The sequence below is a fragment of the Pleuronectes platessa genome, chromosome 3, assembly GCF_947347685.1.
Source record: "Pleuronectes platessa chromosome 3, fPlePla1.1, whole genome shotgun sequence".
Lineage (NCBI taxonomy): Eukaryota > Metazoa > Chordata > Actinopteri > Pleuronectiformes > Pleuronectidae > Pleuronectes > Pleuronectes platessa.
In genome coordinates this window covers 178,910-202,165 of record NC_070628.1, presented here as the reverse complement: position 1 = coordinate 202,165, position 23,256 = coordinate 178,910, and the positions used below count along the sequence as shown (strand labels likewise).

At 49.2% G+C, this 23,256-nt stretch overlaps 3 protein-coding genes across 3 annotated transcripts; 2 read left to right on the top strand and 1 right to left on the bottom strand.

Moving 5' to 3' along the window:
* The first annotated feature begins 635 nt into the window (after positions 1 to 635).
* Positions 636 to 6,596, top strand: rbm34 (RNA binding motif protein 34). The gene is made up of 11 exons (XM_053418000.1): positions 636 to 848; positions 2,098 to 2,251; positions 3,877 to 3,989; positions 4,152 to 4,353; positions 4,445 to 4,504; positions 4,949 to 4,992; positions 5,372 to 5,455; positions 5,541 to 5,601; positions 5,688 to 5,730; positions 5,809 to 5,927; positions 6,098 to 6,596. Exons 1-11 carry the CDS (start codon positions 826 to 828, stop codon positions 6,458 to 6,460), a joined length of 1,266 nt encoding a protein of 421 aa, XP_053273975.1. The 5' UTR covers positions 636 to 825; the 3' UTR covers positions 6,461 to 6,596.
* A 417-nt stretch (positions 6,597 to 7,013) lies between these two features.
* Positions 7,014 to 13,604, bottom strand: tomm20b (translocase of outer mitochondrial membrane 20b). Its single transcript, XM_053418002.1, has 5 exons — positions 11,123 to 13,604; positions 8,946 to 8,992; positions 7,870 to 7,951; positions 7,618 to 7,760; positions 7,014 to 7,501 (listed from the first exon to the last, which is right to left on the bottom strand). Exons 1-5 carry the CDS (start codon positions 11,244 to 11,246, stop codon positions 7,457 to 7,459), a joined length of 441 nt encoding a protein of 146 aa, XP_053273977.1. The 5' UTR covers positions 11,247 to 13,604; the 3' UTR covers positions 7,014 to 7,456.
* Positions 13,170 to 21,709, top strand: gtpbp2b (GTP binding protein 2b). Its single transcript, XM_053417997.1, has 12 exons — positions 13,170 to 13,571; positions 15,795 to 15,821; positions 16,031 to 16,215; positions 16,337 to 16,448; positions 16,543 to 16,740; positions 16,959 to 17,133; positions 17,707 to 17,926; positions 18,448 to 18,583; positions 18,889 to 18,947; positions 19,159 to 19,330; positions 19,416 to 19,580; positions 20,632 to 21,709. The coding sequence occupies exons 1-12, from the start codon at positions 13,386 to 13,388 to the stop codon at positions 20,818 to 20,820; spliced, it is 1,824 nt and encodes a 607-aa protein (XP_053273972.1). The 5' UTR covers positions 13,170 to 13,385; the 3' UTR covers positions 20,821 to 21,709.
* Positions 21,710 to 23,256: the final 1,547 nt, after the last annotated feature.

The window sequence follows — 23,256 nt, the reverse complement described above, 5'->3', positions numbered from 1 at the left end:
TGATGTTATAAACACTCACATCAACACAAGAACACACACATTGTGTGTTCTTGTGTTGATGTTATAAACACTTTGTAGTACCATCAACACAAGAACACACATTGTGTGTCCTTGTGTTGATGTAATAAACACTCTGTAGTATCATCCACAGGATGAGTGACAGGACGGGACCGGGTCTGACCTTCTGTCGGTGGTACCGGGCCCACGTACCGGACCGTGGCCCGCGCCGCGCCGCAGAACACCCGCCTGCCCACCGCATCGCCCGGCACCTCCGGCTCCGTGAGTTCGATTCCCATGGAGAAGGACAATGAACAGCGGTCTGTGGTCCTGCTACAGACACACCGCTCTCCAGAGTTAGCTTCCGCGGCTAAGTGTTAGCTTCTTGGCTGAGGACCACAACACAAGCAAGATGCACCGGAACGGACTCGTTTCGTCGTCGTACCTGTTTCCGCTCGAAGCTTTAAATTAAATTAACTTATAATTTAGAAATGAACAGTTAATTAGTTTACGTGTATTTTCATATATTTGCTCTTTAAGTGTTAAGTCACAGTCATCTGACCGGAAGTCTTTCGTTCACCGGACATATCACAATTAAACTCTGGAAACATCAGCGGAAGCTTTGTGTTAATGAGAGCGTGTTTCCTGGGGGACAGAGTTGTCAGTAGCACAGCAGAGTGCGGCCGGAGAACATGTGAACGACCGGTTCCGCGCCAGTGTGTTTATTGTTCATTTATCATTAAATTCAACGAGAAGAAGAAGAAGAAGAAGAAGAAGAAGAAAGGAGCGGAAGTAACGGAAGTAACGGAGTAACGATCTGAAGAAACAATGAAGAAGAAAGTGGACCACAGGTTTGTTTACTTTGTTTTACATGGACTCGGTTACTGTGACGGACTATCTCTCTCTCTGTCTATCTATCTATCTATCTATCTATCTATCTATCTATCTATCTATCTATCTATCTTTCTCCGTCCTTCCGTCCGTCCGTCCGTAACAACTCAAGTAATCCATACATATAAAGAAAACCAAACAAATAAGTTCAGAAATGAAGTCACGTGTAATCAGATGGAATGACACAGGGAACAAGTATTGAAGGGGGGGGGGGGGGGGGGGGTGCAAGAGGCATGGAAAGACCCCAGAAGATAATGCTGCTAGAATGGCCCAGCCCATCACCGGCCGTGAATCCAACAGAAAATCGATGGAAAGAAACTAAAGATCAGAGTTCATAGAAGAGGCCCACGGGACCGTCGAGATTTGAAGACTGTTTGTGGAAGAATGGACCAAAGTCCCACCTGAGCAATGCATGTGACTAGTGTCTCCAACAGGGGGCGTCTTGAAGCCGCCATCACCAACAAAGGCTTTTGTACCAAGTATTAGATCTATTTCAGTCAGCCAGTCAATACTGGTTCCCTGTGTCATTCCATCTGATTACACATAACTTAATTTCTGAACTTATTAGTTTGGTTTTCTTTGTATGTGTGGATTATTTGAGTTGTTACCGACATCTGGTGAAGATGTCACGTCAATAGTAAATACAGGTAAATATATTTACTGGGAAAAATGTTAGTGTGTTCAATAATTATTTTACCCGCTGGACCTACCTACCTGTCTGTCTGTCTGTCTCTCCGTCTGTTTATCTGTCTCTCCGTCTGTCTGTCTCTCTCTCTCTCTGTCTCTCCGTCTGTCTGTCTCTCTGTCTCTCCGTCTGTCTCTCCGTCTGTTTATCTGTCTCTCCGTCTGTCTCTCCGTCTGTCTGTCTCTCTGTCTCTCCGTCTGTTTATCTGTCTCTCCGTCTGTCTGTCTGTCTCTCTGTCTGTCTGTCTCTCTGTCTGTCTGTCTCTCCATCCGTCTGTCTGTCTGTCTCTCCGTCTGTCTGTCTCTCTGTCTCTCCGTCTCTCTGTCTCTCCGTCTGTCTGTCTGTCTGTCTGTCTCTCCGTCTGTCTGTCTCTCCGTCTGTCTGTCTGTCTCTCCGTCTGTCTGTCTGTCTCTCCGTCTGTCTGTCTCTCCGTCTGTCTGATAGTCCGTCCTAACCGTGTCTCTCTGTTTAAACACAAAGTAAAACCAGTGATCTTTATGTAAATGAGTTTCCTGTGTCCTCAGCGCGGAGGCGTCTTCGGAGCCGGCCCCGGACTACGTGGTGGGTCAGGTGTCAGGGAGCTTGTTCAAGAAGAGTTCTGCTGCGTCCGGCTCGCTGGCGGCTCTGTTCAGCTCCACCCCCCCGGCTGCCTCCCACCTGTTCCAGCCTGCGCCCGAGGTGAGTCCAGCACAGACAGGGGGGAACCGAACCCAGCACAGACACAGGGGGGAACCGAACCCGGCACAGACAGGGGGGAACCGAACCCAGCCCAGACAGGGGGGAACCGAACCCAGCCCAGACACAGGGGGGAACCGAACCCGGCACAGACACAGGGGGGAACCGAACCCGGCACAGACAGGGGGGAACCGAACCCGGCACAGACACAGGGGGGAACCGAACCCGGCACAGACACAGGGGGGAACCGAACCCGGCACAGACACAGGGGGGAACCGAACCCGGCACAGACACAGGGGGGAACCGAACCCGGCAGAGACACAGGGGGGAACCGAACCCAGCCGAGACACAGGGGGGAACCGAACCCAGCCGAGACACAGGGGGGAACCGAACCCGGCACAGACACAGGGGGGAACCGAACCCGGCACAGACACAGGAGGGAACCGAACCCGGCACAGACACAGGGGGGAACCGAACCCGGCACAGACACAGGGGGGAACCGAACCCGGCACAGACACAGGGGGGAACCGAACCCGGCACAGACACAGGGGGGAACCGAACCCGGCACAGACAGGGGGGAACCGAACCCGGCACAGACACAGGGGGGAACAGAACCCAGCACAGACACAGGGGGGAACCGAACCCGGCACAGACACAGGGGGGAACCGAACCCAGCCCAGACAGGGGGGAACCGAACCCAGCCCAGACAGGGGGGAACAGAACCCAGCACAGACACAGGGGGGAACAGAACCCAGCACAGACACAGGGGGGAACCGAACCCGGCACAGACACAGGGGGGAACCGAACCCGGCACAGACAGGGGGGAACCGAACCCGGCACAGACACAGGGGGGAACCGAACCCAGCCCAGACAGGGGGGAACAGAACCCAGCACAGACACAGGGGGGAACCGAACCCGGCACAGACACAGGGGGGAACCGAACCCGGCACAGACACAGGGGGGAACCGAACCCGGCACAGACACAGGGGGGAACCGAACCCGGCACAGACACAGGGGGGAACCGAACCCGGCACAGACACAGGGGGGAACCGAACCCGGCACAGACACAGGAGGGAACCGAACCCGGCACAGACACAGGGGGGAACCGAACCCGGCACAGACACAGGGGGGAACCGAACCCGGCACAGACACAGGGGGGAACCGAACCCGGCACAGACACAGGAGGGAACCGAACCCGGCCGAGACAGGGGGGAACCGAACCCGGCACAGACACAGGAGGGAACCGAACCCGGCAGAGACACAGGGGGGAACCGAACCCAGCCGAGACACAGGGGGGAACCGAACCCGGCACAGACACAGGGGGGAACCGAACCCGGCACAGACACAGGGGGGAACCGAACCCGGCCCAGACACAGGGGGGAACCGAACCCGGCACAGACACAGGGGGGAACCGAACCCGGCACAGACACAGGGGGGAACCGAACCCAGCCCAGACAGGGGGGAACCGAACCCGGCACAGACACAGGGGGGAACCGAACCCAGCACAGACAGGGGGGAACCGAACAGTCTCTGATGGAGACGTGTGGGGTCGGGTGGATGTTTGTGACAGCAGCAGTGTGTAGGTGTGTATCGTCACTTGAGGTTCTAACGTGTCCTTGTGGTCGCAGCCCGTTCAGAGGGCCTCGGAGCAGCAGCAGCAGCAGAAGAAGACTCCAGAGGTCAAAGGTCAAAAGAAGAAGCTGCCAGAGAAGTCAGTGGCCGAACAGAAGCTGGAGAACAGGTGAGAAGTTCAAAAACAGAGCAATCCGATTCTAGAGCCAAAGAGCTGCTGCTCTGGTTCTTCCCCATGTCTTCTTGAAAAATGTAAATCACAGAATCTTTTTTTAAAGAGTTTTCTTTTTGAAAACTTTCATCTGTGACTCTCCTTCGTCCTCTTCCTCAGAGAGAGCAGCCTGCAGACGGCCGACGAAGACGAGCGAGGGCAGGCTGTGAAGAAGAGGAAGGCTTCAGGGTCGGGTAGAGAGAACGATACAGAGGTCTGGGTGATGAAGAGGCAGAGGACGAAGGCCTGCAGAGAGGAAGAGTCAGCGAAGAGGAAGAGGACGGTGTTTGTGGGGAACCTGCCCATCAGCTGCACCAAGAAGGTGGAGATCAAAGAACCATTATCATGATGTTCATGAGTGTTTCCTGCTGGTGACGGATCATCTGACCTGATGTTCTTCTTCTGTGCTTCAGACCCTGAGGAGCCTCTTCAGGAGCAAAGGATCCATCGAGTCCATCCGCTTCCGCTCTGTGGTAAAAACACAAACACACAACAGGAACCAGTTTGTCCACTGACTCACACAGCGTCACAGTTAGATGTGTGTGTGGAATCAGATCAGAGGAAAGTGAAAACACAACAAAATACACAAGTTCACCGAAACACATATCTGGTGAGAGGTTTTAATGTGATTTTGCTGAAATGATATTTCTCCTGTTGGAGACCTTTGTTTGAGTCTGAACAGAAACTGAGACGTTAGTCACATGACTCGACTACCAGCTTCCTGTCAGGAGCACTTCCTGTCAGTGACTCGTCTTCATCACTGCTCCTCCTTCAGAGGAGTTTCTGTTACTAAGCACCCAGCTGCAGAGACCCTCTACTTCCTGTTTACATCACATGATCAGAGTCGTGACGGTCATGTGACGTGTGTTTTGGTCTGAATGTTCCCCGACATCAGTCACATGATCTGTTCCCTGCAGGTCAGAGAGGATCCCTCCATGTCCCGGAAAGTCGCAGCCATCAAGTACGTTTCCTGTTCGATTTAGATCTTAACACCTTTTTCATAATATTAATAAATCATTTCAACGTTTGTTTGTTTTTAAAGATGAAATATGAGAAAATGACGAGTTGATTAAATTAAATCTCCACTTTGGAAAGACGAGTTGTTTTTATTTCCTCTGTACCTTCTACTTAGATTTTCTCAGTTTGTATCTTTGTAATCAAACCCGACGTTTTGTCCACTTCATGTTCAAGAGTTATCAGAAAAAGTAATTATTCAAAAAGAGAGAAACTCTGACTTCCTCTGAAACCAGTTGCTTCTTGAATCCCTCACTCGAAACCAGTTAACTTCCACTTCCAGTGAAACCACCAATCACCAGCATCTCCTCTCATTTATACCTCAGACGCAAAATCCATCCCAAGAAGCAAAGCGTGAACGCCTACGTGGTGTTCACAGACGATGAGGGCGTGGCCAAGGCGTTAGAAAGGTCAGAAGGTCAAACCAGCACCAACACAACGTTATAATAACACACAGCTGCTGGGAACTCATCACGTGTTTCCTCTGTTCCACAGTAACGGCACGGAGATCGAGAAGGACTTCCACATCCGAGTAGACCGAGTGACTGACAGCTCAGTAGGTCTTCAACCCGTAGTTAGCATCTGTACGAACTCTGTGCTCAGACTCACGTGATGATAAACCTTCGTGTTCTCCTCTTGCAGCACGATCACAAACGCTCGGTTTTCGTGGGGAATCTCTCGTTTGGTGAGTTCTTCCTCAGTCTCTGGTTCAGCCAACGGCAGCAGATGAACTTCAACACTAACCTGTTAAATCTGATTCTAGAAATAAACGAAAGCGCATTTCGACAACATTTTGAGGAGTGTGGCTCGGTGGAGGCGGTGAGACTGGTCCGGGACCAGACCTCTGGGCTGGGGAAAGGATTTGGATACGTCCTGTTTGAGGTACTCGAAGCTTTCTGATGGAGCAGCTGGGACCATCGTCCTCCTCATCACAACTACACTTAATAAATAACTCGTATTATAGAAGATTTCTTAAACTTAAACAAAAGATAGTATTTATAAAGACTCTGAACATCGACTGTTTATCACATTTGACCTCCGTGTGTCCTCAGAGTCCCGACTCGGTCCAGCTGGCGTTGAAGCTGGACGGCTCGAAGCTGGAGGGCCGAGCCCTCCGGGTGAAGAGGTCCGTGAAGAAAGAAAAACAAAAGAATAAAACAAATGCCAGAGGAGCCACAGGGAGGCCAGGAAGGGGCCCCCCCAAGGGCCCCGCCAAGGGCCTCACCAAGGGCCCCGCTAAGGGCCCCACCAAGGGCCCGGGCCGGGAGAGAGGAGGTTTTAAGTCTCTGAAATTCACAGGAAACCAGCAAAGGTCGACCAAAAGCTCCGGATCCTTCAAAGGACAAATGGTGGATCCAACTAAAAAGAAAAAACTGAAGAAGAAGGTGAAGCCAAACAAGACTGTTCACATCTGAGCCGAGGATTCAACTTCTCAAAGGAAACACGTTCTGACCTGGTTCTGTTGCATGACATTTTCTGTTGTTTATCAAAAGGATTTTCTTAAACCTTTAAATCTGTAAATTGTGAACACAAATAAATTCAAAAGTTTCATTTTGACTCCTCGATCTTAACGCAGGAATGGAATGAGCCGATCAGAATCTAGAGTCTAATAAAGATGGACGACACAGTGAAGCCTCTGGGTCGCCCCCGGGTGGCCAGCTGCATTAGAGATCATTAACCTCCGTGTTAGCAGATGGGACATGAACCAAGCTAAAATAAATAAATCACGGTAGACAGTGTTTGTCAGATGTTTTGTCGGTAAAGGTTCTCAACACACTGATGTTTGTGTAACGACGGGCTGACACATCAGCTGAATCTTCCTGAAGGTGACAATTCTGTGACAATTTGCTAAATACAGTGGAACCAAAAAACTTTGAGAAGATTCTGGTGCAAAAAACCTGCGAGTGATTGACCAGAAGAGAGCTGTCAATCATCTGCTCGGTTACATCAGTCAAAACACAACTTCACTGTTTGTTCAGCGTTTTATTTATTTCTCCAAAGAGGTTCATCGTCTAACACAAACAAAACATTTCATCACTTTGTAAAAAGTGTTTGCATCAGACAGATGAGAACAGAACAATAAATACTGAGAAGCAGAGGAGACGATGTGTTTGTGAGACATCATGAACAACAGGTTTGACAGCGCCCCCTGGTGGACGAGGCCGTCAGCAGCTGTTTGAAACAAAGACCCGGGCCAGTGAGTCAGAACCTGATCACTTAATGTTGGAGCCTGTTAAAAGTTCTGACTTTACCCCAAAACGGGTAATTTCTGTTAAAAAAAAAAACCTAAGCAAAACTGTCACGAGTTCCTTCAGGACGCCGTGGGGGGGGGGGGGGGGGAGACGGTCATCTGGTAACGAGGAGGTCGGGTGATGGTTGGGCGGGGGGGTCGTTTCCTCTCAGCCTTCTCCTCATTCTATATCATCCTCACTCAGACTCTGTGCGCTCACCATACGCTGCAAGAAGACAAAGGTTCAGAGCAGGTTTTAGTTTCAAGACAACATGAGACTGACAGGAGGACCTCTGGCCCACTGGGACCCAGTTGGACCAGTTAGGGCGCTGGTGGGGCTACCTGGCTGATGCTGGGCAGTTTGGTGAGCAGCATCTGGAAGACGGGCGGCGGCAGAGTCTGCTGCAGGACCTGCAGCAGCTGCTGAGGCTGACCACACACGGCGATGGCGTTGGTCAGGTGGTCCACACCTTTCTCATAGTCTCCTGAGGACGGAGACAGAAACACAAGAGGTCTTCATCAAGACGACTCGTCCTGAGAGCCAGACTGAATCAAATGAATCTGCTGCAGGTGGGAGGGGGGGGGGGGGGTTACCCTGAGCCAGCAGCTCCTCCCCCAGCTGGATCTCCTCCAGGAAGAACTTCTGCACCGCCTCAGCGTCCTTCAGGTCCGGGAGCTGCAGGACAATCAACTTCAGTTTAAAAGGGCTGTTCAGAGGCTGGAAGACGTCCTCATGGTCCTGATCTGATTCTGATCTGATCTGATTCTGATCTGATTCTGGTCCTGAGCTGATTCTGATCTGATTCTGATCTGATTCTGATCTGATTCTGGTCCTGAGCTGATTCTGATCTGATTCTGATTCTGATCTGATCTGATTCTGATCTGTTTCTGATCTGATTCTGGTCCTGAGCTGATTCTGATCTGATCTGATTCTGATCTGTTTCTGATCTGATTCTGGTCCTGAGCTGATTCTGATCTGATTCTGATACTGATCTGATTCTGAGCTGATTCTGGTCCTGATCTGATTCTGATTCTGAGCTGATACTGATTCTGATCTGATTCTGATCTGATACTGGTCCTGAGCTGATACTGAGCTGATTCTGGTCCTGAGCTGATACTGATCTGATTCTGATTTGATTCTGATTCTGGTTCTGAGCTGATACTGATTCTGATCTGATTCTGATTCTGATTCTGGTCCTGATCTGATTCTGGTCCTGAGCTGATACTGGTCCAACTCTCCATCAACCCAGTCCATTGGTAACAACACCTCTAACACCAACCTGCTGCGATCTCGGTCAGTTTGTGTTATTGTGCGACTTCCAGTGGGGGAAGAAACCGAGGTGACGTTCACACAACAACACAAACCTTGAGGCCGAGCGGCTGGAGAGACACACACTTAAAACAACAATATGAACCTGTGGTTAAAACAACAACTTTCATGGATTCATGTCGACTATAAAGTTTGAAACTGATAAAACTAAACGATCTGCTGAAGAACCTGTTAAAATAACAAGATGTGATTTAAGAGAATAACAAACAATCACTGATAAGAAGCATCAAAATGAGTCTGTGTAGAAACAAACTGAATTTTAACCTGAATCAGTTGTGTATCAATGTTTGTCATACATGTGTTGTGACATCAGAGAATCTGAACAAGACACTGTCCTCACCTTGGCTTGACCGTCCCTCTCCTTCGCTGCCTGCTGCTTCCTCCTGCCTGCAACCACAACAACACACAGACCATCACACAACAACACACAGACCATCACACAACAACACACAGACCATCACACAACAACACACAGACCATCACACAACAACACACAGACCATCACACAACAACACACAACAACACACAGGCCATCACACAACAACACACAGGCCATCACACAACAACACACAACAACACACAGACCATCACACAACAACACACAGACCATCCCACAACAACACACCGACCATCACACAACAACACACAGGCCATCACACAACAACACACAGGCCATCACACAACAACACACTGGCCATCACACAACAACACACCGACCATCACACAACAACACACCGACCATCACACAACAACACACAGTCCATCACACAACAACACACAGTCCATCACACACCTCTGTGCAACACACGTTCAGATCAGAGATCAGATTAGATCACATACGATATAAGATATAAAATAAGAGATCAGATCAGTGAGTCCTCCTTATGTCCACAGTGGGACACTTCCAGTATCAGACCAGACGTTGGACCACCACCAGAAGAAACTTCCAGATTCAGTAGATTCACGTAAAATCAAGTAACAACAGCAAATCTTCAAATCTCCAGAAAGTCTAATTCAAAGTGTCTCTATGACTCGTTCCTGGAGGTCATCAGCCAATCACAGGTCAAAGACCAACCATCTCCAACAAACCTGCAGAGCCCACAGGAACATGAGCAGAACATGTGGAGAACATGTGGAGAACATGTGGAGAACATGTGCAGAACATGAGCAGAACATGAGCAGAACATGAGCAGAACATGTGGAGAACATGTGCAGAACATGTGCAGAACATGAGCAGAACATGAGCAGAACATGTGGAGAACATGTGCAGAACATGAGCAGAACATGTGCAGAACATGTGCAGAACATGTGCAGAACATGTGCAGAACATGTGCAGAACCGATGTTAAACCAGATTGAAACCAGTTTAACACGTGAGCTCATTAATCTGGGGACATGTGAATGTTGCTCTGAGAAGAGAAACCTGTTTCTACACAGAGTTCAGTTTGTCAGCATGGTGGACCGACCCGAACCGAACCGGATCTGAGCCTGTGGGGAACCGGGAACCGACAAAGAAGAACCAAACCAAACCGAGACTGGACCACACGGACCAGACCACAGGGACCGGATCACAGGGACCGGACGGGCTGGACCACACGGACCGGATCACAGGGACCACACGGACCGGATCACAGGGACCGGACGGGCCGGACCACACGGACCGGATCACAGGGACCACACGGGCCAGATCACAGGGACCGGACGGGCCGGACCACACGGGCCGGATCACAGGGACCACACGGGCTGGATCACAGGGATCGGACGGGCCGGACCACACGGACCGGATCACAGGAACCACACGGGCCGGATCACAGGGACCACACGGACCGGATCACAGGAACCACACGGGCCGGATCACAGGGACCACACGGACCGGATCACAGGGACCACACGGACCGGATCACAGGAACCACACGGGCCGGATCACAGGGACCACACGGACCGGATCACAGGAACCACACGGGCCGGATCACAGGGACCGGACGGGCCGGACCACACGGACCGGATCACAGGGACCACACGGACCGGATCACAGGGACCGGACGGGCCGGACCACACGGACCGGATCACAGGGACCACACGGACCGGATCACAGGGACCGGACGAGCCGGACCACACGGGCCGGATCACAGGGACCACACGGACCGGATCACAGGGACCACACGGGCCGGATCACAGGGACCACACGGACCGGATCACAGGGATCGGACGGGCCGGACCACACGGGCCGGACCACACGGGCCGGACCACACGGACCGGATCACAGGAACCACACGGGCCGGATCACAGGGACCACACGGGCCGGATCACAGGGACCACACGGACCGGATCACAGGAACCACACGGGCCGGATCACAGGGACCACACGGGCCGGATCACAGGGACCACACGGACCGGATCACAGGGACCACACGGACCGGATCACAGGAACCACACGGGCCGGATCACAGGGACCACACGGACCGGACGGAGCCCCTCCCGGCCCGGTGAAGGTGAAGAGGAGGAGGTCAACACTCACGCTCCCGCAGCCGGCTCCTGAACTGCGGGTCGCTCCGTCTCTTCCGGTCGAAGTAGACGCAGTAGCCGACGAGCAGAGCCCCGCACAGCCCCGCAGCTAACGCACTCGACCTGCCGCCCATCATTCCTCCAGCTGCCTCGACCGGAGGTTCCGCTGAGATGTTCTCCGGTGGTTCTCCGGTGAAAGTCGAGATGTTCTCCGGTGATTTGAGATCAGGCGGAGGCTCAGGGCAGTGAGGACCCCTGAGGACCTGACGTAGCTGTCTGTGCAGAGCCTGACGGGAAATGTAAAAAATATAATGTTTCTGCAGCGCATGAAGTTTTTAAGATCTGTGAAGGATCTAAAGTAAGATATGTTTCCCCAGGACACAACATTACAAGTCATTTAGCATTTATCCAGAGCTACTTCCAGTCATCTATGAGGCACAGTTGGGATTCGAACCACCATCCCTCTGGTTGGAGGACAACCGCTCTACAGCCACAGCCACTATAATGTTTATCTATTTCAGAAGCTAGCACACTAACAGACGCCAACCAAACCATCAACCCAACCATGAAATGGTGAAATGACATGGGCCTGAACTATCATCGAATTAGCGGCAGAACCAGCTGATGGCTCAACATTCAAACCCAAAACAAGTCTTTGGAGTAATGAGCTCAAGTCGATGGAGCACTAGACTTTACGATGTGTCATGGACAGTCCTGTCTAACTGTGAGAGATGAACTCTGCAAAGGCTAGACTCCAGATCTGACAACCAGGTGGAACCACCACTCTCCTGGGAGAGGCGCTGTCTTCAATGTGGACCTCCCTGTTTACCGTATGAATTGTCCTCAGACAGGTCAATCAAGACCATGTCCACAGCTGGATCTTCTCAGGTAATGGACACTAGTCAACTGCCTGCAGCCGGCACCAAAGCCTTGTTATCGATGTATAGCACATACAGGCTCCTCTTCAGGGCTTGATCTGTGATGACGGTCATGTGACGGCTAGAGACCAGTCATCAGATCATTCACCTCAGAGTGTATCAGGTTTGTACAAGTCAGACGTTGTGTTGAGGAGAGGGAACGAACAGCCAACATCCTGGAGAGGAGATTTCCTGAAGGTGACTGTGAAGCAGACCAGAACCTTTTCTCCTGGGTGAGAACAGAAGGAGTTTTTTTACTTTGTTCCATCAGTATTTACACAAATCCTCAACTTCACAGGAGAGAAAAATGTGTGTACTCAAGTTTCACTTGAAGATTCTGGTTATTCACTGTTCTGCGAGTTGTTTTTCGACCTGTTGTCAGTGTCTGTCATTGTCCTGCTACTGTCTGTGATATTCAAAGGTCACCTATGAAGACTTCTTTAACCCCATGAGGTTGCAGACAGAGAGAAGCTGTTCAGGTCTTCACTTCTCTGAAGGAGTCGGTTGACCGAGGCCTGAACGAGCTCACAAAAGAAATCCAAGGCAAACAGATGACGACGGAGAAGAAGGCAGAAGATCTCTGAGCTGAGGAAGAGAAGCACTGAGGTGGAGGAGCTCTCCACCTCCTCCACCTCCTCCGAGTCCAAGTCTGTCCACCATCACCTGAGGGGACTGTGGTGAGAGCTGGAGGAGACTCAGTGAGAAGAAGCTGAACGAGAAGCAGCAGTTTGTACCGGAAGTGACTTTTGATCCTTATACAGCAAATCCTCGTCTCATCCTGTGTGACCAGCGAAAACTAGTTTACTCTGATGATGAGGAGAACGAGGTCGATTTTACTTTGAGGTTCAGGTCAATGGAAAGACTAAATGGGAATAGGAGTCTCCAGAGAGTCGACCACCAGGAAGGGAGAAGTCCCACTGAGCCCTGGGAGTGGCTACTGGTCGATATGGGTGAGAAATGGAAGTGAAGTGCTCCTGCTGGTCCGGACGCCGTCTGAGCTTTATTTACTGTTAATAAAGTTTCTCTGGTAGTTTTACTCTTGTTCAGTTAAGAACAGAGGATGTCGCAGCTTGTTAAGATCTAAATAAAATGTGATTATTGATGGTTGGTTGACTTCCTGTTGTAAACTCACTGTGACGAGCTATGTCATCTGCTGTACTTTATTTTGAAGTCGTAAAGGACATTATTTTGACAATCCCAGGCGGAAGCAGATGTTATACAGCGGTGAAGATGCTGAGGAGAGAGCATCTTCATCTTCATCGGTGTTAATGTGGAGGTGATGGCACAGCGGAGATCTTCATCGGTGAATTATTCTTATTTCATCCCCGTCAGTTCGAGTCCCGGTGACTGAGCCCAGACATGGTGGATTTATCCCAAAGTGGTGCAGTGTCTCCCGGACACAGCAGACATGGACCGTGCTCCGGCCCCGGGAACACTGGAAGGAAAGCGTCCAAAAAGTCCCGGACAAGAAGAAGCAAACGAGGCCGGAGGAGACGGAACAAAAAGAGCCAGCGGAACAACCCTCCGCCGTTCCTGCCCCCGGAGGTAGCTCCCTCCGTTAGCTCACAGTTAGCTCACAGTTAGCCCTCCGTTAGCTCACAGTTAGCTCACAGTTAGCCCACAGCTAGCCCCCGTTAGCCGGCAGTTAGCTCACAGTTAGCCCCCCCCCCCCCCCCCCGTTAGCCGGCAGTGAGCCCACAGTGAGCTACCAGTTAGCTCACAGTTAGCCCCCCCCACCCCCGTTAGCCGGCAGTTAGCTCACAGTTAGCACACAGTTAGCCGGCCGTTAGCCCACAGTTAGCCGGCAGTTAGCACACAGTTAGCCCCCCGTTAGCTGCTGCTGGAGAGAGTGTAACGTCACTGTCATACAACACACTATGTAATAACACACATGTAGAACGTGTGTTGATAACGTGTTGAATCTTTTAGCTTCTTACAGCTCTGCTGTTCACTGACGTCACACCGAGCTCCACTCACAAACGTGACTATTCCAAACGTTCATGTGTCTACGGTGAAGAAACCGAGGTCACAGAGGTCAAATGAATGAAACCATTATAACCAGTTAATAAAATGGCGCACCAGTCAACTGGTTGTTTTGGTGGTTTTAGAATCAAAACATCAGGAGTAGTCACTCAACACCACTGGAAATAGACCAGAGGGTTAAATAAAGTCATATGACTGGTTGTGATATTTACTAGTACACATATCAGTCATAAAGCTGCTCTATAACACTTCATGACTCAGGTCCTGAGGGAACTTGTATCATTAGACACAGAATATTAATATGTGTAAAATGAAAGTTGGTCGGTCCCTGATGGACAAACTAAACTGGTTCTACTTTCCCTTCTCATGAGGTTCAATGCTGGGGCTCGTCCCAGTTACACATGTATTTATTATAATGATATGATTGAAGTATAGTGAAGTAACGTGATGAAAGTAGTCAGAGTATCAACTGTAATAATTAGCATTCAGAGAAATGTATTTGAGCTATAAGCAGGGAATTAATGTCACCAAAACAGGTAAAAGATCAAAAAGAAAGTAAAAATTAACAGTTTAGATCGTGTGTTATGACTAAATACTAAATATTAAACTAAAATGATTGAACGTTGCCTCCTTCTCTCCCTGAGCGTCTGTTCTCTGGTGGTGAGTGGGTTCCATCTCCTAAGAGAACAACTGACAGAGAGTCACAGACTGTCAGTCACCTCTTCAGGTTCAGGAGGCAGACGATCACTATTACACAGCTTCATTGTCCTCGCACAAAATACAAACAAACCACACACACACATTCCTACACACACATCTGTCCACAATAATCATTAAATAATAGAAAGACAAAGACAGTATAATAAAAGCATCATATCATAAGCATCATAATGGGCACTAAGTAATATTGCACGAGTATAACCAGTGGTTGCTCTTCAAGTTAAAGGGGGGGGGGGGCTGTTTATCATAGTTCAGTCTGTATTCAGCCTGGAGGTTCTAAAAGTTCTGTTGGTCAGTCTTCTCAGGATGATGCTGTGTTGAAGGTGTTCACCAGTGTGGGCAGAGGGAGTCCCAGTGTGTTCTGTGATGTGTGTGTGATACAACATGTCGACACTCTGGATGGACCAACACAAAAGAAGTCTTAACACAAAGTAGAGCTGCTGTTGAGCCTCTTGACCACAGCAGTGGAGTTGGCTGATCATGTGAGGTCCTCAGTGATGGAGGTCCTTAGGAAGTTAAAACAGGAGACCCTGTCCAGAGGGGACCCTGTTCAGAGGGGACCCTGTCCAGAGGGGACCCTGTTCAGAGGGGACCCTGTTCAGAGGGGACCCTGTCCAGAGGGGACCCTGTTCAGAGGAGACCCTGTTCAGAGGAGACCCTGTCCAGAGGGGACCCTGTCCAGAGGGGACCCTGTTCAGAGGGGACCCTGTCCAGAGGGGACCCTGTTCAGAGGGGACCCTGTCCAGAGGGGACCCTGTTCAGAGGGGACCCTGTTCAGAGGGGACCCTGTCCAGAGGGGACCCTGTTCAGAGGAGACCCTGTTCAGAGGAGACCCTGTCCAGAGGGGACCCTGTCCAGAGGGGACCCTGTTCAGAGGGGACCCTGTCCAGAGGGGACCCTGTTCAGAGGGGACCCTGTCCAGAGGGGACCCTGTCCAGTTGTCCTCCTCATCAGTGTATTCACTGTTCAGTAGTGTTTCAGTTCAGTGAGACTCAGTCCAGAACACAGTGAGTGCAAGGTGACCTTGTTGTTAACGAAGCTCCTCTCTCCTGTGTGTGTCTGCAGGCTGAAGAAGGGAACATTGAATATAAGGTAATTCAGTGTTTTAATTAAATAAATGTTAATGTTATTCATCTTCAGTCGATTAAACTCTGTGGCCTTGACTTGTATTAGTTTCATCAACCGAACCCAGATATTTGAAAATTAGAATTATTTCACTACTGTACCACAAACACACAGACTCTGGAGATCTGCTTCATCTTCATCATCTTCATCATCTTCATCTCTCTCTGCTGTCGCAGCTGAAGCTGGTGAACCCAACTCAGTATCGCTTCGAGCATCTGGCCACGCAGCTGAAGTGGCGCCTGCAGGAGGGCCGCGGCGAGGCCGTCTACCAGATCGGAGTGGAGGACAACGGGCTGCTGGTCGGGCTGACGGAGGCCGACATGAAGGCCTCGCTCAGAACCCTCCAGAGGATGGCGGAGAAGTAGGTGAACTCGTTCATGTCTGAAGGTCGGAGACATCTTCACAGTGACCGACGGTCCTCTTCACGTCATTTTGAAAACACAGGTTGTTGTTGTTAGTATTAGTTTCTGGTGTGTCCTCAGAGTCGGGGCGGACACCACTCTGCTCAGAGAGAGAGAGGTGGACTACGACTTCGACAGAAACACTCGGAAGATCGCAGAAGTCCTCATTCGAAAGGTTCCTGATGACCAGCAGGTGAGGTTCTCCAGGCACGTTTCTGTCAAGTCTGATGAAAGTGGAGCCACATGCTGATCGTTCGATTCCCTCTCCTCATCATGGACGAGGACAGTTCCTGGACCTGCGGGTGGCCGTGCTGGGGAACGTGGACTCAGGGAAGTCCACCCTGTTAGGCGTCCTGACGCAGGGCGAGCTGGACAACGGGCGCGGCCGAGCGCGGCTCAACCTCTTCAGACATCTGCACGAGATCCAGACCGGACGCACGTCCAGCATCAGCTTCGAGATCCTGGGCTTCAACAGCAAAGGAGAGGTGATGGAGTCATGGACCTAAGTCTGACTTTAGATTCTGACAGCTGACGAGGAGGAGTCTTAAGTCCTGACTTTTGTTCTGGTGTCAAATTTGCTTTGAATATTTCTGATGATGAGTCCATTTTAAAACCTTTGAAAGCTACAGAAGAAATATCATAATCTAATGTTGAGATGACCTCAGAGCTTCCTGAGCATCGTCCTCCTGTCGTGTGTCGGCAGGTTGTGAACTACAGCGAGTCTCGGACGGCTGAGGAGATCTGTGAGAGCTCGTCCAAGATGATCACTTTCATCGACCTCGCCGGACACCACAAGTACCTGAAGACCACCATCTTCGGTCTCACCAGCTACTGCCCCGACTTCGCCATGCTGGTGGTGAGCGCCAACACCGGCATCGGTGAGCTGCAGCCACGCACGCCACCCACAGGAAGCAGCCATGTTAGAATTCACACGTCCCAGTGGACGATCAATCCTGCATCCCGATGTTTGTACATCGGTTTATATTAATCTACAAACTTCACCACACTCATGCAACAATTCATTTAGAAATAAAATTATTCTTTGTATTAATTAATTATAAGAATTTTACAATTATCTGTTTGTCCTTTTTCTTACATTCAGTGTTTTCCCCACTAAAACGCACCACTAGAGGGCAGAAGAGGATCCGTCTCACATTCTGTTTTTAAACCTTCAGATCAGGATTTAAGGGTTAAGTGTTTTTAAGTGTGTTTTTGTGGGTTAATTCTTCAGTTTGTCCAAAGTAAACACTGAGGAGACAGAACATGAAGATAAGATTTATCTCATCAGATACTGTGGAATAATGATTTGATATTGTATTGGTTGAATTCAGAAAATTACTCAACGTTTAATATATATATGTATAATATGCAACAACTGTGAAAATAATCAATAATATAAAAAGCAGCAGCCTCAGTGGCTTGTGGGTGATGAAGTCTTCTCCTCCATGCAGCCGGGACCACGCGGGAGCACCTGGGCCTGGCCATGGCGCTGAAGGTTCCCATCTTCATCGTGGTCAGCAAAGTGGATCTGTGTTCCCGTGGCACCGTGGAGCGAACCGTCCGGCAGCTGGAGCGAGTCCTGAAGCAGCCGGGCTGCAACAAGGTCCCCATGGTGGTGTCCAGCCCGGACGACGCCGTGACCGCCGCCCAGCAGTTCACCCAGTCCACATGGTGGGGACAAATACTAATACTACTAATACTACTAATACTAATACTACTGCTGCCTGTTCTGTGTGAGGAATGTTGCCTCTGAGACGTGTTCTCTCAGAGAGTCTGAAGCTGGCGCTGAATAATGCTGCCATATTATTAATGTAGGTGAGGAGGAGGATTTTAAATTCTGAATGTAACAGGACGTCAGTGTAGTGAAGCTAACACAGGAGACAAGTGGTCTCTGTCCCTGGTTGTCTTCAGGACACGTCCTGCAGCATTTAGGACAAACTGCAGAGTCTCTAACGACTTCCTGCTGGAGCCGGATAATAAGGAATTACAATAATCACGTCTGGATGGAACAAAGACCTGGAATCATCTTCTGCATCTTTTTGAGAAAGGACATGTCTGATGTTTGAGAAGTTAAACCAGTGGAAGAGGGCGGTCCTAGAAATGTGTAATAAGTGAGGATCAAAGGACAAATCAGGATCAGAGATCACTCACAAGGTGTGTGTGTGTGTGTGTGTGTGTGTGTGTGTGTGCAGCATCACGCCCATCTTCACTCTGTCCGCTGTGTCTGGAGAGAGTCTGAACCTCCTGAAGGTTTTTCTGAACATCCTCCCTCCACTGAGCAACAGCAAAGAGCAGGAGGAGCTGATGCAGCAGCTCACTGAGTTCCAGGTAACACACACACACACACACACACACACACACACACACACAGGCACACACACACACACACAGGCACACACACACACACACACACACACACACACACACACACACACACAGTAGATAATGAGTGCATTTTCATTTATGGGTGAACTATGCCTTTAACTTCGGGAACCTCAATTTGTCTTTTATTTGTATTTGTATTTTGTTTTGTTAATATTTTCACATTATTTTATAAAAGGTTATAAAGACGATTGATTACTTGATTTACTTTTACATTGATTTGAAGTGAACGTTTTCTTCTTGTGTTTCAGGTGGACGAGATTTACTCAGTTCCAGATGTTGGGACTGTGGTGGGAGGAACTCTGTACAGGTGAGGTAACAGCTGCTTCACATCTGGATCATTTCATTTTAGTCTGACAAGAATAACCTGCGACAGGGAAAAGGAGATTTATAGGAATAAAGTTGAAATATTTTAGTAAAAAACATTTCTTGAAATCTACAGTCACGTTAATATCAGGTGTGTGATGAGGCTTCTTTTAAAGGGTGTGTCTGGTGGGTGTGTTTTATGTGTGTGTGTCCAGTGGAGTGTGCAGGGAGGGCGAGCGGCTCGTGGTCGGTCCCACAGACGAAGGGCGTTTCCTGAGGCTGAAGGTCGGCAGCATCCAGAGGAACCGCTCGGCCTGCCGGGTGCTGCGAGCCGGACAGGCCGCCACGCTGGCTCTAGGAAACTTCGACCGCTCACTGCTGCGCAAGGTCAGAGGTCACGAAGCCAGAGAGCGTGCACGTGGAAGATGATTCCAGACTGATCCATCAACAAATGATCTGTGACACTTTGCAGGGCATGGTGATGGTCAGCCCCAAGATGAACCCGACCATCGGCTGCGAGTTCGAAGCCGCCATCGTCCTGCTCTTCCACGCCAAGACCTTCCGCAGGGGGTCACAGGTCACCGTGCACGTGGGCAACGTCCGGCAGACCGCCACCGTGGAGTGCCTGCACGGGAAGGTCAGTGTTCTCACATGACCTCTCACTAAGAAACTGAACAAGCTGATGAAGATGTTGATGAGGATGAAGGATCATTTCAAAGACTTTTCAACTTCATAACGAGCCTGAGCCTCTTTCAGCTGCGTTGTGTTTCACCTTCATGTTTACACATCATGAACCATCACAGCCTGTTTATCCTCAATACTATTGTCTTATTATTATTATTATTATTATTATTATTATATTACTATTTCTATTGATGAATGTTATTATTATTGGTATTAATGTTAATATCAATATGAATTTTAATGTTAATATTAATGTTCATTGATATATGTTTTACTATTAGTATTCATATTATTTTTGTTATTGTTATTATTATTATTATAATCCCCATTTTCTTTGTATATTGTTGTGGGAACAGAAAGATAAATGACAGAAGGCGGATATATATACATTTAACATTTGTTTTTTTGTTGATGAAAAGTCCAAATGATAGTTATTAAGATTGAAAAATCAAATCTAATGAAATGCAGCCTCATAAACTTAGGATCAAAGCACCACTCAGTGACTTCCTGTGCTGATCAGGTCCTGAGAACCAGTGAGAGCCGAGATCAGCTGAGACCAGAGGAACACGGAGTTCCTCTGGTCTCAGCTGATCCTGAAGCAGCTGATCCCTGAGCAGCTGAGACCAGAGGAACACAGAGTTCCTCTGGTCTCAGCTGATCCTGAAGCAGCTGATCTGATCTCACTGTGTGTCGCGCTGATTAACGAGTTATTTCCTCAAATGAATCTTCCCACGTTAACGTGTTTAATTTTGACAGACCTAATTATTATACATTTTCAATCAAATTTTATTTGTATAACACAAAATCATAACTCTTAACTCTTAAGGCTCTTTACATAGAAGGTCGAGACCTAAACTAGAGAAGTTCTGGACAAACTTTGTTTCCCAGATTGTGTTACTTCTATGTATAGGATGTGAGTTATTAGTTGTTGTGTGTTGCTGCTGGAACACTGTAATATTCCTTCTGGGAGGAATAAAGTCTCTCTCTCTCTCTCCTTGCTGCAGGACGAGCTGCGTACTGGCGAGCGAGCTGTGGTTCGATTCCGCTTCATCAAACACCCTGAGTATCTGCGGCTGGGCGCCAAGCTGCTCTTCAGGGAGGGCGTCACTAAAGGCATCGGCCATGTCACCGGCCTGCTGCCGCCCTTCCAGAACCACGACCAGAACGTGGACCAGAACCTGCAGGAGCATTAACGCCTCCTCTGTCATCAACAGATGTTGAGCTCCTTGAGAACTTTGACCGCCCACACGCAACCTATGCTCCTCTGATGGGGCTTAACCCTAACCCCACATGTCAGCAGATTAATCCGCCTGTCCTGGATCTATAGTCACCTCCTCCCCCGCTCCTGCTGCGACCCGTCAGACTCCATCATCTTCATCTTCATCGTCCTGGCAGCAGCTGCTCGTCTTCAGTTAAAGCTGCAGACTTGAACCCTGGAGGGTTAATCTGACAGATTGATTTAAGATGCTCTCATGAGAAGCAGGATAACGTTTGAGGAGGATTTGAGGAAACATTTTCAAACGGTGCGATGCCGTCATCAGACGCTGGACAGGAAGTCGACCTGGCTCCTCCCACTCCCTCAAACCATGCTGCGACTGGAGGGGAAATCTGAAGAGTGAAAAGATTTGTTTCTTTTCAACAGCTGAGGTGGATTTCCTTTCATAGTTTGTGGATTAGTTCATGAATCCATGATGAGTTTGAGTTTCAATATTTACTTTGCAGTGTGAATTTGCTTCGTTTATCAATCTGAGTTCAGTCCAAACTCAGAGTTCAGCTTCGTCCTCCTACGAGGAGGAACTGCTTGAACAGACTCGGATCAGATGAGCTGGACTCAAGCCAGCAGCGTGTTAGGAAGTGGCTCATTGTGGCTAGCTAGCATTAGCATGGGACTTCAGCAGCTTCAGTTAAACACGTTCTCTTGATCTGAGGTCACACTTCATGAATCAAAGAGCAGCAGTTACTCTTTTATGTGTTAAAGGAGACACATTCTGTTCATGTTGATCCTTTCATTTGTGTTATGACTGTAAAATGTATACATTCTCTAATGTAAGGAAATTAAAAGACATCACTCGTCAGACTGTCCATCGCTGCTGCTCCTCTCTTCAGCCTCCGTCTCAAACACTTGGTTTTAGCTCCTGTCTCTTTAAGAGTCACCGATGCTCCTGCATTCAGCTGCTGTGTCTGACCTGGAAGAGAGGCGGGGCTAACAGTCCCACAGGACCCGCCCCTCACACTGACGGTGAAGCTGAGAACTCGAGTGGCAGAAGAAAGTGTGAACAGAGTTTTCATGACGGACCAACGCTGTGAAACAGATTCAGGATCAGAAGCTTCAGTTTGTGTCAGAGTGTCGTCACTGACACTTTACACTGTGGACACTCATTAAGTTATTCTGACCTGAACAGAGCTGAGGTTTATTCACACACACACACAAACACACAGACACACACACACTAGAGGAAAAGCTGGTATACAAACCAAATACGAAACACAAACTCATGTTAATCATAACCATATTGTTCACTGAGCTGGTTTCATTTATTTAATGTTAATTCAGAGACTCCATTTTATTTATAGTTGTGGTTGTAATTTATGTTTTGTTTATTGAGGATATTTTAATATATTAAATTGAATTCAAAGACAGAATGAATATTCTTGCGAATTAAGTTCATTAATATTTGAAAGGATGAACTTATAGGATTATAGCCTGGATGCCAGACGAATTTAGCCCCGCCCACAACATTTTTGGTCGGGCAGTTCGGTCTGGAGTCGCTCCATTGGGAAAAAATTATGGGGCGTGTTTCAACTGACCAGGAAGTAAAATTCCTCTTTGCTCAATTGGATAGACCTACAACCAATCAGAGCAACGTAGTATGTGACGTATGCTAAGCATCGCATTGTGAGTTATTTACTAACCCGGGTTCACACCGGACGCTTCAGCGCAGCGCCAAGCCTTAAATAACAGCTGGCTCCCATCCACTCCCATGTTAAAACTTTGTGCCGGTCACACCGGAGGCTGAAGCACCGCGAGGCAGCCTTGGCGCAGCGCGGTGCTTCAGCCTCCGGTGTGACCGGCACAAAGCCGTGCAGCGATCTACTGGATCAACGGGTGATATTATTAGCGCCGCCCGGCGGTTCAGTGTCGCTTCAGTGTCCGGTGTGAACAGCCAAGCGCCGGGGCGATAGGGATTAGCGCGGTGCTCTGGCGTCGCCTCCACGTTCTGTGTTCCTCTTTCAAAATGAATGCGCTGTCGATGTCTTCTAAAACAGACTCAATGGCAGCATCTACACATCTCAGCTCGCCAGCGGCAGCCATGTTTGTTGAAAACGAATTCAACCCGAGGGCACTGTGATGACGTGGTTGATTACGTTACCGTTGATCATCTGTCAATCATCGTATAAAGCCCGCCCTGACAATCTGATTGGCCTGGTCGGGCCATCATTTTTTCCCAATGGAGCGACTCCAGACCGAACTGCCCGACCAAAAATGTTGTGGGCGGGGCTAAGTTCGTCTGGCATCCAGGCTAATAGGATTATGCTCTATTATCATAACAGTGGTTCACAATGACAATAATCATATTTATTGGAGTGATTGCAGTCTCTGATCGTCTTTATAAACACTCACTGATGGT

Coding starts and splice junctions, on each gene's coding strand:
- rbm34 (XM_053418000.1), top strand. CDS start 826: ATGAAGAAGAAAGTGGACCACAG. Junction 849..2,097: donor AAGAAGAAAGTGGACCACAG/GTTTGTTTACTT, acceptor CTGTGTCCTCAG/CGCGGAGGCGTCTTCGGAGC. Junction 3,990..4,151: donor GAACAGAAGCTGGAGAACAG/GTGAGAAGTTCA, acceptor CCTCTTCCTCAG/AGAGAGCAGCCTGCAGACGG.
- tomm20b (XM_053418002.1), bottom strand. CDS start 11,246: ATGATGGGCGGCAGGTCGAGTGCGTTAGCTGCGGGGCTGTGCGGGGCT. Junction 7,952..8,945: donor AGAGGGACGGTCAAGCCAAG/GTGAGGACAGTG, acceptor ATTGTCCTGCAG/CTCCCGGACCTGAAGGACGC. Junction 7,502..7,617: donor AACTGCCCAGCATCAGCCAG/GTAGCCCCACCA, acceptor GTCTTCTTGCAG/CGTATGGTGAGCGCACAGAG.
- gtpbp2b (XM_053417997.1), top strand. CDS start 13,386: ATGGTGGATTTATCCCAAAGTGGTGCAGTGTCTCCCGGACACAGCAGA. Junction 15,822..16,030: donor AAGGGAACATTGAATATAAG/GTAATTCAGTGT, acceptor CTGCTGTCGCAG/CTGAAGCTGGTGAACCCAAC. Junction 16,449..16,542: donor AGGTTCCTGATGACCAGCAG/GTGAGGTTCTCC, acceptor GGACGAGGACAG/TTCCTGGACCTGCGGGTGGC.